General features: G+C 36.8%; 1 protein-coding gene across 3 annotated transcripts in view; it reads left to right on the plus strand.

Annotated features, from left to right (window-relative positions):
* LOC145664529 (phospholipid-transporting ATPase ABCA3-like) overlaps positions 1 to 17,637 on the plus strand; it is a 705,558-nt gene that overhangs the window by 73,390 nt on the left and 614,531 nt on the right. For all 3 annotated transcript variants that reach the window (XM_081731273.1, XM_081731272.1, XM_081731271.1), the window contains exon 4: positions 5,960 to 6,096. In XM_081731273.1, coding sequence (XP_081587399.1) covers positions 5,960 to 6,096 — 137 coding nt within the window. The remainder of the gene's footprint in view (positions 1 to 5,959; positions 6,097 to 17,637) is intronic.

A 17,637-nucleotide genomic window follows, 5' to 3' on the forward strand; every position in this document is an offset into this window, starting at 1 on the left:
TGGCAATTTACAAAATTTAAGTGGGTGGTTCTACGTACCTCTGCCGAAATTTAGGGGTGGAGCAAGATATCCTGCCAAAATTTAGAGAGGATGGTCCTAGGTACCCCTCAGTCATTAACACTCGGCCAAGACCATTAACCTTTGACCTACGCCGTCACACTTTTTTGTTGACTCGACGCGGTATACGCGCACCCCTACTAGTCCATTCCTTCGAGCATGAAACATTGCAATAAGGTACTCTTGGGCAAAAGCAGAAAGACTAAATTGATGGGTAATGGAAGAGAGTACTCTTCACCGACTAATCTAAATTTCAGCCTTTCGGTTCCCAATGGCACATGCTTCTGTGCCGCCTTTTCTTTTTCTTTTTTCTTTTTCATCCAGAGTGTGTAATATCTACAGTAATACATAGAAATGGTAGTGTCAATGTGTGGGGTTGCTTTATAAGGAATGAAGTTGGTTATTTAAATCAAAGCAGCTTGTTAATTGACAAAAATGTGTATCACAACATTTAAATGAAGTATACAACTCCATTAGGAATACGGATACTCTACTATAACTTTGTACTACAACAGGATAATATTCCCAAACATTCTCCCAAGTTATACCGTCATTTTCTGCAAAGCGACGAAGAGGTTCACATCTACAAAATAATGTAATAGAGCCAAAGTTTCATGATTAATTACCCATCCAGCTCTAGAGGGAGGAACGACACATGACAGTCAGTGAACAATATTGCATATCTATGAAACGCTCTTCATAGCTGTTGGAGTAACAAAACTTGGATATATATTTTAAACAAATACTTGGAATTTATAAAGCTCTTGTTAAGGCAAAGAATTGTTTTTTTTTTAAATAAATTTGCCTCATTGGAAACAGAGCAATGTATTTTAGTTTTATTATTAACCAGTGATGTTTATCTTGCAAACCAAGCCCAACAAATAGGAGCTTGCATGGATACAGCGTATTTTGTCTTTATAATTCTGAAAAATCGGTAGTGTGCTAACGATTTTTAAAGTTTCTTATTCTATCAAAATCTCTCCCTGGAATACTGGTATTCCTGCCATCTTAGGTGTTAATGTCCTTAGTTACATTCATGCAAAAATACTACCAGGTGGAGCTAGTTTCTCTCAATTTTTTTGAGCGATGATAACTCAAAATTTCTATTATTTGAGTTGCAACACCATTCCACTGGGTGTGCGATATATATATATATATATATATATATATATATATATATATATATATATATACAGGGTGTTTCAGATAAAACGTCCAGTGCTTATAAATCCGAAACGGTTGAGAATAAAAAGATGAAACAAAAACTGAGATGGAAAATGTCATAGGCCGCATCACATGGTGTTGTTGTGGTGACCCACAGGGCCCTCCTTCAAGGGGGCCCAGGGGCCAACTTCAAATTTTCAAATAGGAACATGTATTGAATCATACCTCATTCAATAGTACTTGGAAAACGAAACAACTTTTGTAGGAAACAATTTTCGATTTGGGCCACCGTTTTTAAATGGCCGCAAAAAGTAGGTCCTATATCAAATAAAACGTCCAGTGCTTATAAATCCGAAACGGTTGAGAATAAAAAGATGAAACAAAAACTGAGATAGGAAAATGTTATAGGCCGCATCACATGGTGTTGTCGTGGTGACCCACAGGGCCCTCATTCAAGGGGGCCCAGGGGCCAACTACAAATTTTCAAATGGGAACATGTATTGAATCATACCTCATTCAATAGTCCTTGAAATACGAAACAACTTTTGTAGGAAACAATTTTCGATTTGGGGCACCGTTTTCAAAATGGCCGCAAAAAGTCCTGTATCAGTTTGAAGTTGACACCTGGGCCCCCTTCACGGAGTTTCCTGAGGGTCACCACAACAACACTTTATCATCGTTTCTATCTCAGTTTTTGTTTCATCTCTCTATTCTCAGCCGTTTCTGATTTAGGCCTATAAGCACTGGACGTTTTATCTGATACAGGACACTTGTTGCGGCCATTTTGAAAACGGTGGCCCAGATCGAAAATTGTTTCCTACAAAAGTTGTTTCGTTTTTCAAGTACTATTGAATGAGGTATGATTCAATACGTGTTCCCATTCAAAAATTTGAAGTTGGCCCCTGGGCCCCCTTAAAGGAGGGCCCTGGGGGTCTCCACAACAACACCATGTGATGTGCCCTATGACATTTTCTTATCTCAGTTTTTGTTTCATCTTTTTATTCTCAGCCATTTCGGATTTATAAGCACTGGACGTTTTACCTGATATAGGATGCACTTTTTGCGGCCATTTAAAGACGGTGGCCCAAATCGAAAATTGTTTCCTACAAAAGTTGTTTCGTTTTCCAATTACTATTGAATGAGGTATGATTCAATACATGTTCCTATTTGAAAATTTGAAGTTGGCCCCTGGGGCCCCTTGAAGGAGGGCCCTGTGGGTCACCACAATAGCACTATGTGATGCGCCCTATGACATTTTCCTATCTCAGTTTTTGTTTCATCTTTTTATTCTCAGCCATTTCGGATTTATAAGCACTGGACGTTTTATCTGAAACACCCTGTATATAGGGCCAGATTTAGGGGGTGCAAAGATGCACGTGCACCCCCTCGCTGTAAATATACACTACCTAAAGTGAGAAGGTAGCAGTGAATGTTGCCAAATCAATACTTTAAGTCAATTTTCTGAAGGTTGAAGGAAAAGAATTGATCGAGAGCAGACACTTAGCATTTCCAAAGAAATCCTTATTCCATCACAGATGCCTAAAGGTATTTAAAAACTTCAAATATAATTCAAATGCCCTGGTAGTTAAAGGTGCAGCCCCTCAGAGAATCCTGGATCCGGCTCTGTACACACACACACATATATATATATATATATATATATATATATATATATATATATATATATATATATATATATATATATATATATATATATATATATATATATAAGGCTGGGCCGATTGTTAGCAATTTTAGAATTTCCATTTTGGAACGGCCGGAAAAAGTTTCCATTCAGTGAGACAAGAAAACTATTTATTTTCAACTTTTTCATAAAATTTCTTCTTCCACCCTCTACTTGGTCTGAAAGTTTCAAAATTTTTGAAAGATTAAATTTTGGAATTTCGATTTGGAATGATCGGGAAAAGTTTCCTTTCGGTGAAGCAAGAAAAATGTTTATTTTCAATTTAGCATAAGTTTAATTGCAAAAGTCGTCTTGTAGCCAAATTATTTCCGGAGCAAGTTCTTTATTTTTGTTTTTAAAAGTTGTTAAAAGGGTACTACTTTCTCTTCCTCATTTCAGCACAACATCAAATACGCAATAGTAAGTGGAGTTGACACAAATATCACCAAAATATTTCACTTCTGGGCACAGTGTGCCGTCTTGCACAGCAGTTATGTACGTTATACGAGGTGGTATCAAGAAGTTTCGAGACTAGTTCCGTAACACTCCAACAGATGGAAACACAAGGCTGTAAGCACAGACACAGGGAGCACCGACCTTCATAAAACAGTTACAAGAGATAATGTCTTGTGTACATCAAAAGCTGTGTATTTGGTGCTAGTTTGATCACATTCGTTATTACGTATGCGATTTCATCATGGACAACAAGTTAGAACAACGAACAAATGTGAACTTCTGTGTGAAACGAGCCAACCTCCAATAGAGACGTTTGGCATGAATCGCCAAGTTTACGGTGATGCTACAGGAAGTTGTTTGAGGTGTTTTGACCGGCACACATACTTCAAGAGTTTAAGAATATCACTGCAAAACGATGAGTTATCGGGACGACCTTCAACGTTCCCAACATCCGAAAATGTTGAAACCATTCGGCTATTTCTGCATGAAGATCGTCGAAGAAATCCACAACATTGCTGCCATTCTCGATGTCTCATACTGTACAGTGCAGGCAATCCTTACGTGTGGTTTGGATATGTGTGTGTTGCTGCCAAGTTCGTCGCCAGGTTGCTGACCCCGGAGCAGAAGGAACACCGTGTCGAAGTCTGCTAAGATATCCGTCATCGTGCCGTGGTCGATCTGACGTTCGTGTCAAGGATAATTACCAGTGACGAGGTTTGAGTGTATGGGCACACCCTGAGACGAAACAACAGCCTTCACAGAGGGAAGAGCGCATCATCTATACAACCAAAACGCGAGGGAGGTCCGCAGCTCACTCAAGTGCATGCTTATAATCTTTTTCGACATCGTGTCATTGTGCATTACGAATTAGTCCCCAGGGGCCAGATTGTCAGTAGCGAGTTTTACTGCCAGACTTTAAGGCGTCTAGAAGAGGACATTCGGCGAAAGCGGCTGGTTCTGTGGCGCTCGAAAAACTAACTGCTCCACGACGGCAGTGCATCCTGTGACAGCCCTCTCTTCACACATGAGTTTCTCACCAGCAACAAGATTATCCTATTTTCGCACCAAACGTACCTTTCAGACTTGGATCGTGTGGACTTCGACATCTTCTCGAAGCTTAAGATCCAGCCCAAAGGTTGCTGTTTGAATATCATTGACAAGATTCAGCGTGAATCGCAGAACTTGAGACCATTCAAAAAGATGACTTCCAGATTACATTTCAGTAGTATCAGAAATACTGAGAGCGCTGTCTTGTTGTACAAGGTGACTATTTTAAAGATAATAGTGTACAAATGTAGATAAATAAAGTTCTTTCTTGTAAACAGAACTAGTCTAGAAATTTTTTGAAACTACATATTTGGAAACCTAAAAAAAAAAAAAAAAAAAACATCGTATAGTAACAAGGCTGTGAGAAGATGCGCTAGCCCAATGCTTCTCAAGTTAAAACTACGATTTAAATTTTGTTAGGTAGTTGTAAAAGACCGCGTACAAAACCATAAGCCTCGCACTCGCACCTCAGACTCTGTATAATTTAACACTTGCAATCAAACTTTAAATTAAAACGGCGCTCAACGAAACTAATTTATTGTTCGTAATAGAAGAAAAATCACTTACTTCTAACAACTAAAGCCAGAGAAAATAATGTGTTCCAAATAATGTATATTGAGTTCCAACCATGGACGGCTTTATTTTATAAATGTTCCAAGACTCCCAAATAAATAGATATTAGTCTTCCAGTCATCATTACACAAAATAAAGAGAGAGAAAAAGCCTTAGCAGAATTCTATATTTATAGTGCCTGTCCTATTCACAAAGGATTTAAACAAAATAAAATAATTAAGAAATCACACTTAATACTTATCTTTACTGTACAAATTGTGCTTAACAGTGATTCTGATTAACTTTAAATCCACCAACATTCACATTAGGCTTCTAGAAGTTATACACAAAAGAGTAGCGCGAGTATCCTTAATACAATTCCTAACAGAAGGCATAACCCTCTTAAAGGTGGCTAGCTTGGTAAAAGAAATCCCTTGTACTATTTCATTCTCAATATGGTTAATACACAGTATTTTAAAATTATAGATTGTTGCCTCTAAGACTCAATTTCAATGATTAATATTGCTCAAAATATTTTAGTTACAGTCAAACACTCTACAGTTAGTTACAGACCAACTTTTGAGTATTTGTTGTTTCAAAATTACGCATTGGATTAAAGTCACTTATGATGCAAATAATAACTCAGCACGTGCTGTCTGTCACATGTCAGTGTATTTTGAACTACAAATTAATCGAGAAGTTTTCCATGGAGGGATACGTAGTTGTAGAGATTGTTAATTAAAAAAGTCTTTGGATAAATGATCATGAGTAGGCCAAGGAGAACGTAAAATTGTAACAAAATTTAGTGAGGACAGTGACAAAAATTCTGATCGGATTGATTTGGATTGACAAAAGATAATCTCCAGCAGCTTGCAGTAATATCTATAGTATTGAACCTCCGGAAGTAGAACTCTCCGGTCCATAGAGTTATTTTCCAATATCTGAAATGGAAATTTTTCAATTTACATACAATTAATTGCAATTAACTTCTATTCGTAGCCGGCTACATGACTGACTCGTATTTCCTTTCATTCCAATTACTGGTTGAAGAAAGTTATTTAGAATACGTGGACGACATGAAATTAAAGCTTTCTGGTGGATCTGGGATTAGGAAACCTTCTCAGTGTTTCACTCAGGTATACTACAATTACAAGTATATTTTATTTCGAGTGTTATTTAGCAGGTAGAAAATTCATTTTAAGATGTAATAAGCAAGAATAGGGATGAATTTTATGTTGTGTTAATGTTAATTTACTATAGTTCAGCTAGTTATATTATTATATTTCTTGAAGTCGTATTAACATACTAAACTACTAATAGATGTATTTTTACCACAGATTAAATTTATTTTTACTCATTATATTGACTTAATTCGATACATTTATTATACGCCACTATGGCGAATTTAAGCATTCCCATATATAGGTTACCTGTAGTTTACAAATAATATAATGTTGCACTTAATCATAATGATAAGATATCTGTTTGAAAGTGTGCATTTGCTGTAATCCGGATCTTATCCGTCATCCGTTATCCATCATGCGGATAGTATCCGTTATCTATATTATCCGTCATTTGCTATCCGGATATTATCCGTCATCCATTATCCTGATATTATCCGTTATCCGTCATCCGTTTTGTTGTACGTCAACCGGATATTGCAAATCCGGGTAAGTTTCTATCCGATATCAGTATAAAAATTATCCAGATGTTACAATCCTTAATCACCATCGCAGGAGCATACACGAGCTAAATATCTTCAAAGTCTGCTACACAAGAGCGGGGGCGGATCCAGTGGGCGATCACGGCTATTGCCTCCCAGAAAGGGAATATTTGTTATTTTATATATAAATAAAACCCATTCCAGAGTTTGGAGCTCTTAAAAGTAGCTCTAAATAGGAGTATTACCAACCACCGAGCCCCCAGAAGTCCACCGTAGATCCACCTCTGGACAAGAGAATGGGAAACACTTATTATTCACATTCAGTTTGCGCATCTCAACAAATAAACAATATTTTCTTTCACTTCTGCATTCTACTACTGCATTCTACTGAACTGTAACGCCTTTTATGTTTAAAAATAATTATTCATTTTTCAATAATTGTCAATGTTTATAAGTTCAGTAATTCACCATGAATAGAGTCAACTAGAAGTGTTTTTGTAACGAAGAAATAACAACATCAACTGTGAAATATCTTCTCACAAACTGTCGAGAGTTGAGAGTCGACAAACTTTGCTCTTTCGTTTACCGATTACCTCGAAACCGCGGTAGCCAGAATTAGCCCAGGATATGGGACTTATATTAAGAAAATGAAAATCTTAGGAAAATGCAGAAGTCTTTTAGTCTGAGAGAAAAAAGGAATGAAATCTCTAATTTCTAGTTCTGTTAGTCTTGTAGCTCTTAGTCCGTACCAAAGTACTGATAGAAATATGGCCAATGAATTATGACTATTTTGTAGAACATTCCACTTTAATATCACAGGAAATTCATCTTCCGGCTTGCTTGGTTGTGAAAAGTTATAGAGTGTATTGGTGTACTATGTAAAGTATGTGTACTGTCGCTGACTTGTGATAACAATCAGAAACAGAAGTAAAAGGTAAATTAAAGTAATAGTTTTCTGTTAATTTTTATATTCAAGGGGAGACGGAAAACCTACTTTTATCTTAACATTTGTTTTTCTTAAAATTTCTATTCGGGTTCACACCCTTCCCCCTCAACATTGAATACGAAAATAGAGAACTTATTTAGAATTTGATTGTTGATTCCAGTATATTTCAAGCATCACTTCTCGGACCTGGGCCTGTGATATGTTAATAGATCGCTATCGTCGATATATATATTATCATATATCAACATTCGATATCGCGAATATATGGACATGAATATATCATTCGAAATTTTCGATATCGATATTCGGGGGGCGGCGAGGTATAAGGGGCCCCTAAGACTTGCGATGGATGAAGAAATTAAACTTACTTATTACAATATTGTATTGTAATCATAATATCTTTATTACCACAAATTGCAATGTAAATACATCCACTTGCAAATTTGCAATATTATATGGTATAATTTCTTAGGCGCCAGAACTTTTCTGTTCCCTGAAATAAGAAACAAAAAATCACGTGCAAAAGCAAGTGCTTCAAACTTTGAACTAGAATTTACCATAACAAAGTTTTTTTTATTTCTCTCTCTTGGAGATTGATTGATTGATTTTGAGTTTTACGTCCCGTTCAGCAGCGAAGCTATATGAGACGTGGACCTACTGATTAACGTGGAATCCGAACCACATGAACTCCCTCCGGGAATCGAACCCGAGTCTCGTTACAAATCGGAGGATAATAATGGGAAAACATACTTTATATTTTGTTTTCAGCTATGGATTTTAGATTTGCAATTGATATATTGTTCCGTCTTAGCCGAATTTGAATCAAAAGAAGTTTCCAATGAGTTACTGAAAGAAATGTTTTCCGCCTCCAAATGAAAATAGGAAGACACTTAGAAAAACTTATTATCGGGTTTTAACACACAAACATATGATTGATAGAGTATCGACCTAAACCACTCGACCATTTTGAATGCTTTTGCAGGCTTTCTTTTAACTTTTGTGAAAGCAGTTTACTGTTCCATACTCGCTTTTGTTTATTGCGATACGACTATGAGTTCTCAGTGAATATTTAGACGTCACAGCTCTTGCAATATATAAAAGTGTTTGTAGAATAAATCACATTCAATTTTACGTCCTAATAACATACGTAAATCAGGTTGAATTCATGAAATGATTGAGGTTGGAGTGAGCGTAAATGTTTTCATACTTACAAGTATGTAAGTATGTCTGGATATGTAAACCCGCTTAACGTAGGGATTTATTTCTGTGAAATTTGGGACATGGCGAATAAATACGAGTGAGCTTGGAAATGTGAAAGTTTATCTGAATTTGTTTTACAATCACTTCAAAATACAACTTTATATATACTTTTAAAAAGCCATCCCTATTTTAAAAAAAGAATTTTACTGTACTCAGACTAGAACCGCCGCCCTCCGGTTCTAGAACTCTAACAGCGCTTTTAAGCACGCTTGACCACAGAGGCAACTCACGAAAATGCGTTGTGATATAGCTAATAGAATCGCTCCAAGCGCAGGTTTACACTTGGAGTTTTAAACAGCCAGTTTCTGTCTTTTTCAGTAATTCCAACTGAACATATTGACTGATTTCCCATGTTGGAACTTTGCGTGAAGTGTGAATTGTATGCTCATTTCAAAATGCACTATTTTCTGTTCTTTCAATTTTACGTACTTGTGAGTGTTCCTAAGACCTGTTGTGTGCAGCGATTTCCACACAGTTAAGCGTTTTACTAATCCCCGGAGGCATAATATGTTAAACGTAGGCAGCATTCTGTTGTTATCATAGTAGTCACTTGTAAAGGCACACCTAGTATTAGTTTTTTTGTTCTTGTGTTGACCTTGAAGGACCAACAAGTGCCTTTCGTGAAGCTACAAGTTTTCTTTAACTTTATAGCAAGAATATTAACTGCTATATAAGACACAATTATATATCTGTGGCGTGGGAGACCCTGGTTTGATTCCAACGGGAGCTCATGTGTTTCGGATTACATGTTAATCAGTAGGTCCCGTCTCATATAGCCTCGCTACTGAAAAGGGCGCTAAACTCAAAATCAACTCAACTCAATAATTATCTATACATTAAATTTAATAATAAGGAGAGAGGCCGAATAAAGAGGGAGACCTTAAAATTTAAAACGTAGGGTCAGTGTGAGTCAGAGAGGTCACGTTGGGTGGTGTGTCATACTGAGTCACGTCCTGTTGACCCACGACCCACTGACCTACTTACAAATCTTGACCCAATTGACTCACTGCATCTCTGGACTGTACACACAGATAAAGCAGACATATATGTAATCTGACCTTACTTGGCCTTCACTAATTTAAGATAATTACAAAAAATGAAAGAAAGCAATTTCAAACGCAAAAATATAGAAATGTATTTTCAACGGAACAGAAAAAAACGTAACAGCCCAGATTTGAACCCGGATTTCTCCACTCAGCAAGCAGACGTCTTACCGACTTACCCACGGCATATCTTCCGACTTCTGGTTTTGAAACTTTATTTACATTGCGTGTGTTACGTAACAACGCTACGAGATGTCCTTACTGTTGTGTTAACACGCGTCCCGTAAATTTACGAAGTCGCTTTTTTAATCCTCAATCAATCCGACACACACACACACACACACACACACACACACACATATATATATATATATATATATATATATATATATATATATATATATATATATATATATATAGATAGATAGATAGATAGATAGATAGATAGATAGATAGATAGATAGATAGATTGATAGATATGTTGGTTCACCAGTAAGTTCCCAAGAGTAAGTACAGATTAACTCATTTTTGATTTTAATCTACAGAACAAATGCTTTTTATGAAAGCAAGGGGACTGCTACCCATAGATGGCTAAGTGAGGTAAATAAAATTTAAACTTCAAATGGAACTGGGGTGGCTCACCGACAATGGCTGATTTAACACGTTTGATAACAGCGCGGGTAATAGCTTATTTATAGATAGAGCCTGTGTAGGTAAGTGGATTCCGCATGAGATTGTCATTCTAAGAGTCTGGGGTTCGAGTCTCGGCCTAGACTGAGTTAACATTTTTTCAAGGAATTCAACACTATAAATGATGTTTGATACTGAAAGAGATTTATCCTATGAAGGGAGAAAAACCAAGACGGGGGCAGGGGGAAAGACGGACACTGTTTATCCTTAAGTGTTAATATTTAATTTATTCCCATGTCTTTTGCTCTTTCCTTTCCTTCTTTTCCGTACTTTTTCGGTTTCTGCATGAAGCGTATTATTCTTTTCATTTTCTTTGCATTAATTCCTATCTCTTTGAACTTAATGTGAATGGAATTTCTGCAGATTTATCTCGTGGTTGTTTCTCTAAATGATGCTCTCAGATAGTAATACTTTTTCCTCCAAATGGAGGAATATCCTGGCATGTTATGTTTACGGTCACGTATTTGCTGTCATGTTGGTTGCCAACTATCAGAAATCGAGTGAAACTATTCTGCTACTGGAAAAAGCTATCATTTCTTACGTATCCAACCTCCATTTTCTACTGTCGCTGACTGTACATCAATTCGCGCCAATGCGAAAGCCATCAATGCAGTGTTGCTAGTTTCAGGATAATTTTCCGCGGCGCAGGGAGATGTAGGAAAGATTTTTTTAAAGAGAAAAAAAGGGAGATTTTACGAATATGAAATAAAATCTAAGGAAAGTTAGCTTTTCAATAGATATTATATTAAACACTACGGCAGTACGGCTAACGACAGAGACATTCTTTGCAACGGTGTAGCATAAGGGAACGCCTGTATGCCCGACATCTTTTGTTAATAAGAAAAAGTACGTATTTTATCATATATAAATTGCTTGCTTGTAATTATCACAATTATTTCCGCTGCAATCGTCTGGATGCGGTCCCTCGCCTTGCTTCAAGCTGAACCTACGCATGCTCGTCACTTATATGCACATTTTCTGTCTTTAATCTTGTCGTATTGTATGTTCCGTGGGCTTCCAGGCCTCCTCCAGGTTTTCATCTGCTTTCTGTCGAATGCGCATGCCCAACTACTTGTTTCTTACACCTCCTCATCCTTTTCAATCTAACATTTGCTTTAGATATAAGCTGGCGTACTCGCAAGTATTACCAACTCTATCTATTTTGAACTAAGCTATATTTTCTGTACAGAACGTACGAGCGCTAACGTCAAGGAAATAGAACAAAACAGAAATGGTTAGTTCAACGCCTTTTCGACGCATGTCACTTATGTAAATGATAGTATAAAAATGGTTATGCTTTAATCGTAATTAAATCCATAGTATATGTAATCGTAATTTAAAACAAACTATTAATCTTCATCTTAAATACATAGAACGCCCAGTGGCGTAGCGAGAAACTCTTTGATGGGGCTCACACACAAACAAATATAAAGCATTCTATTGAATCACATTCACCGATCTGGTAGGAGAAGACAGCCATCACTTCCCGCCCCTCGCAAACATTGCTTGGGCCCTTCAGTATCTGGATATCTGACAAACAAATAGACACACAGAAACAGGCCCACAGAGTTGTTTTAAGTGCTTTATATTTCAAATGACATATACACTCAGGCCCATATTCACGAACGTGCGCCTGAGGTCTGGACCCCAAAATGACAAATTTCTAGGGGCGACATATTTTTTTAAAAAAAAGAACGAGAATGAACTGTGGTATACGGAGAAAGAAGCTGAACACGAGAGACAAATAAAGGGAACTATACTGAAAACAATGTTCACTCAACCGTGGGGCCGAGTTTTCTCATCACAATGGTAATGGCAAGAAGGAGCTGGGACAATTGCTTATTGGTTTCTAACGTAATCCACGCATTTGCTTATGTATGCCCCACTAGGCCTGTAATTAGGGGGCTTGGCACCTAATTTTTTATAACCCTATACGTCCCCTGGAAATAGCTATGTATTGGTGATTGTAATAATATTGTATCTCACAAATGACTAACTTTGGCATCCCCATTTCGGAATACCACGCTATGCTACTGATTCTTTCCACAATTCCACCATATCCACAAAATACAAATATAACAGACTCTTCACTCCTCTCCCAACAACTCTTCCGCGACTTCCCTAGAAAATATCATTCCTCAATATGGCTTTGAAATAGGAATGGATCAACAAATAAAGGAATTCAACTGCACGTGTGGCTTATAGTTTGGATGACATTATCACTGTAGAAAGACATACCTTCAAGGGTGCTCCGCCTTTTAAACAGTGTCACCGCATAGTGCTTCCGTTCAATGACTACAGTTAAATGTTTAGAAAAGTCAGCGTAAATAAAATGCAATTACCGAACTTCAAGCGTCTAGGTTTTTGTTGTCCACTGGTCCAGGAATGGGGAGGGGGACGAATACTGTGAAAAGGCGGGCGGTACAAACGGAATTTTTTAAAAATCATTTCTGAAGGAAACTTTAAATTAACTTCCTAATATCAGTAGCTCACAGTACCTGCCCACTGCTTAATGCCCACTTTGTTAATATCTTAGTCCATTTGTCATTTGGAATGCGTTTTCACTTTTCAATAGAACTTTGTTTCTCATGTAATAACACAACATGGTCACCGATAAAAAAAAGTCAGGTGAGCTTTTTATCAGAAAAGGAAGCTCACGAAACCTGAAAGAAAGTGAGAGGCAAGCGAAGGCTGTATAAAGTATCTTTCGACCTCTGGACAAAATTTCGAAAGTGATAATCATACAAATGTAGAGAAGAGAATTGTTATCAGGGCCGTGCTGGGATACTAACGAAGGCGGTGGACAAGTCTACCAAAAGGGCGCCCATACAAACGTGATATATATATATATATATATATATACAGGGTGGTTCAGTAATGTTGGACAGCCCTAAATAAATCGGAAACCAGAAGAGATATTAGCAAGAGTGTGGTGGATCCAGATACTTGTGGAAGGGGGACGTCTTTTGAGGTACCACGCAATGATACCAGGTCAACAGTGTTGCCAGCTCAGTACAAAGTTGTATTTTTTTTAAATAGAACATATATAAGTTCATGCTATCAAGAGAATTAGTACAGAATGTGAATACCAACAAGCGAAACCGCACCTGTCAGTGTTGCCAAATAAGGAAGTTATAAAGCTTCAAAGATCAAGAAATTAAAGTGTCCGTAGAGCAAAACTAGCAAAAAGGCAAGAAAAATAATACTACGGAATGAAAAGGAGTAACCGAAAGAGTAAACCAAAGAACGCACAGCATCCAGTGAGTAACAGGGTTGCCACAGCAAAGGGGAAAAAATTGAAAATTTTGCAGTTGCCATAGGAGGAAAAGTGCCCATATGACATAATGTTGAAAACACCATAGAAAGTCTATGTAAGATTCAGGAATCCTAATAGCGTTTGTTCGAAAGCGATATCTCTAACCGTTCCCGAGATACACCAAAGGTGTGCGGGGTTTGCAACACTGCATAATAATTCCGTCGCCCTCCAAACTACAGGAACAAGTAATGAAAATGACACGCCCAACAAAATGTAAGAACTACACGGGTTTAATCGTCAAATAGAAGGTAATAATACCTTTATGTTTACAACAACATATGATGAAGTGTGGGATTTTCCCCGTAACTCGTATGGGACACGGAGACATCATTGTCACGCAATGTCCGTGACAATATACACATTATGGTACACTAATATATACTCTCTCCTTTAGATCTCCTAAAAATTAAAAATATTCACTTTTGGCAAAAATAAAAAAAAATTACAACTTTAGAGTGGTTTTATAGGGAACTGAAAAATCATTCCCATGTTATTTATATGGAACACGTTTTACACCCCCAAATTATTGGGCACTTCCTGCAGGGTTACAATGCTTAAATTTGACATGATTGTAGCTTTTCGGGACTAACCGACAGAAAAATTGCCAAATTGAATACTTTTAATTTTTAGGGGATCTAAAGGAGAGGTGAAGAAATTCCCCGTGTTATTTAAATGGTCCTTTTTTTGGACCTATAATCTCATATTTTAGGTACTTGGAATTGAAACAAAAACTTAAAATTCGGTATGCTTATACGTTTTCGTTAGCTTTAACTAAGTAATTCGCTAAAAATAAAAATTTCCAAATGTAGAGTGGTTTTATAAGAAACTGAAAAATCTTCCCCATGTTATTTATATGGGACATCTGCTACACCCCAAAATGTTTAGAGACTTCCGGCAGGACTAGAATGATGAAATTTCGTAAGAGTGTAGCCTTTCGGAATTAACGTACAGGAAAATTGCCAAAAGTGAATATTTGTAGTTTTTAAGGGGTCTAAAGGGGGGTGAAGAAATTCCCATGTTATTTAAATGGTCGTTTTCTTAGGATAAAAAATCTTATCTTTTAGATAGTTGAAATAGGAAAAAAAACTTGAAATTTGGTAGAATTGTGGATTTAAGAGGTGCGAGGCCGTAGGCCGAGTAAACGTGAGGATCTAAGGGGCGAAGCTCCCCAGCTGTCAGTCCTTCCCTTTGTCAGTTTATTGTTACTGGGTCATTCTCCAGATCTTCTCAGGTTTCGGGTGATTATCCTTGTTTCTGAGCGTGTAATAATAAAAAAAAGTTCCTTGAAGAAAAGGCGCATTGGCAGCAGATTGGACCTAGCCGATATATGGTATATATAGCATGATTGTGGCTTGGTTAGTAAAATGCAGAAGTGTGTACGGTAGATCAATAAAACAGTAACGGTATTCTTCAATGCCAAAAATACAGTATAGGACATTACACTCATCTTTGTCTCTCTTTTCTTTTTGCTTTTCATTTGAAGTACTGATATAGCTGATACCCATTTACGTTCCTTGTTAAAAACAACATATGTTTTAGCAAGATTTCTTCTTGGGAGACGCCGCGAACCTCAAAAAAACATTACGAACAAATGGACTCTCTCTTTCTGTGTGTGTTTGAACCAATGAGTTGTTTTTCCTAAACCTAATTGTTGAATTTGCCGCTGTGGTAAAACTATTTCGCTCAATTTGACAAGTAATATAATAAAATATAATATTTATCCAGCAATGAGCGTGGATTGCAAGGAAAAGCAGTGAACCCAAAAGTACACCTGTAGCAGGGGCGGATCCAGAACGGACTTCTGGGGGGGGGGGCGTGGATTGTAATACTGCTACTTAGCTAGTTTTAAGAGCTCCAAATTTTGGGATGGGTTTTATTTATATATAAAATAAGAAAGCTTCCTCTTCCGTGGGAGGGTAGGAGGGCGATTGTCCCGATCGCTCCCTGGATCCGTGTCTGCCCTATAGTCTCTCCCCGAAATTAAATGCATTGATCTATTATTTCCAATTCGAAGTCATTTTCGCTTCCATGTTAATGGTGACGGAGTTCTTGTTCTTTGTATCTCTGTACTCAAGATAATAATAATAATAATAATAATAATAATAATAATAATAATAATAATAATAATAATAATAATAATAATAATAATAATAATAAAGCATCTGAATAATAAAGATGTTTTCAATACTTCTTTAAACTTTCTGTGTATATCTCTGAATCTGGATATGTTGTTTTATTGTGTATAATGCAAAAAGGCTTCAAACAGCAATCTGGCAAAAATTATTTGTGTAAAAGACACAAACGCCTTATCAGTTGCTCTGCAAAGAACTACTAAACAACTGACGTTCTTTCTGTTTGTCTTTAAACACAATGTTACGATTTACAAGGCACAGACAAAAGTAGAGAGCAACGTGAAATTTCGCCTAAGGGCACCTTCGTTGCTAAACTGAAGACTAGCACTCTCTCAACATATTGCATCAGGGGACTCATGATTCAGCTTTTCTGCTCTCTCTTTTCCCAGGATACTTTGAGGCCGGTGACGTCACGTGGAGGTATCGCGGAATTTTTAAACAGAAGAAGTGAAGTACTCCATAAATATTTACACTACTGTTTCAAGATGGTCAAAAACCATCTTAATTGCGCAGTAGCTCATTATAATAACAGAAGAAGCAATACAAATGAAATAATGTTCCATCGATTCCCTAGAAATGATGAACTTCGAAGAAGATGGATTTCCCGCTGTAAGCAAAAGAACACTTAACATGGATTACGCTCGAATATGTTCTGCTCACTTTTCACCACAAGATTATCAAAGGGTTTGAAAAATGAGCTTCTAGGTTTCCCCCAAAAGTAATGTTTAAGATCTGACGCTGTCCCTTTTAGTATTGATACCAAACTACACGCTAATCAAGTTGAAAAGCAGAAATAATTTATTTTACTTTTATTGACATTTGTTTCTGATGGCCTGAAACTTAAGCAATTTATGTACGTAAAGCGAAGTGGAATTTGGTACTAACGAGAATATAAATGTATACCCTCATACACTATTCTTTAGTTTAAATGACGTTCTTTAGTTTTGTTGAGTATCTGAATCATTATTCTGACAAAGTGCTCAAAGTGCACTTGGAGAAGAACATTCATAGGAACCTACTACGAACCGAATGTAACCTAACCTAATCTTGTGTAAACGAACCGTATTATTACGTAGAAATTACATTGATTTTATTCCTTCTCCAATACCAGATCGTGTGACAAAATCACTTGTTCTCCTCTAAGTGCACTCTTACCATTATTCTTAGGTAATAGCAGGTAATAGAAGGGCTGACGGACAGAGGGGGTTAAGCCATGGAAACTAAATTCCAAGAAATCGAAAGGTAAAGTGTAGGACAAATAACTGCAAATTTTCCCCTGTGAAGGGTTTTCTTTTTATGTATGTAACTTGTAATCTGTAATATATAATGTAAAGCGTGTTGTATTGAGTAATAAACGAATATTAGTAAAGTAATGGAAATATTTTGCAGTGATAATATCTGTCAGTTTGATTAATACACATTAAATACAATAGGTTAGGTTAGATTTGTAGCCTAACTTAACTTAATCTAATCCAATTAAGTTAGCTTAGGTTCGGTTATGTTAGGTTAGGGTAGATTAGATTTCTAACGTAACCTAACCTATCCTAACACAACCTAACCTAATTTGTTATATTACATACCCGGAATCTCTGAATATTTTGAATTATGTTGCTTTATGTATTTTACT

Source organism: Thermobia domestica, chromosome 11, assembly GCF_964235325.1.
Source record: "Thermobia domestica chromosome 11, izTheDome1.hap1.1, whole genome shotgun sequence".
NCBI classification, from domain to species: Eukaryota; Metazoa; Arthropoda; class Insecta; order Zygentoma; family Lepismatidae; genus Thermobia; species Thermobia domestica.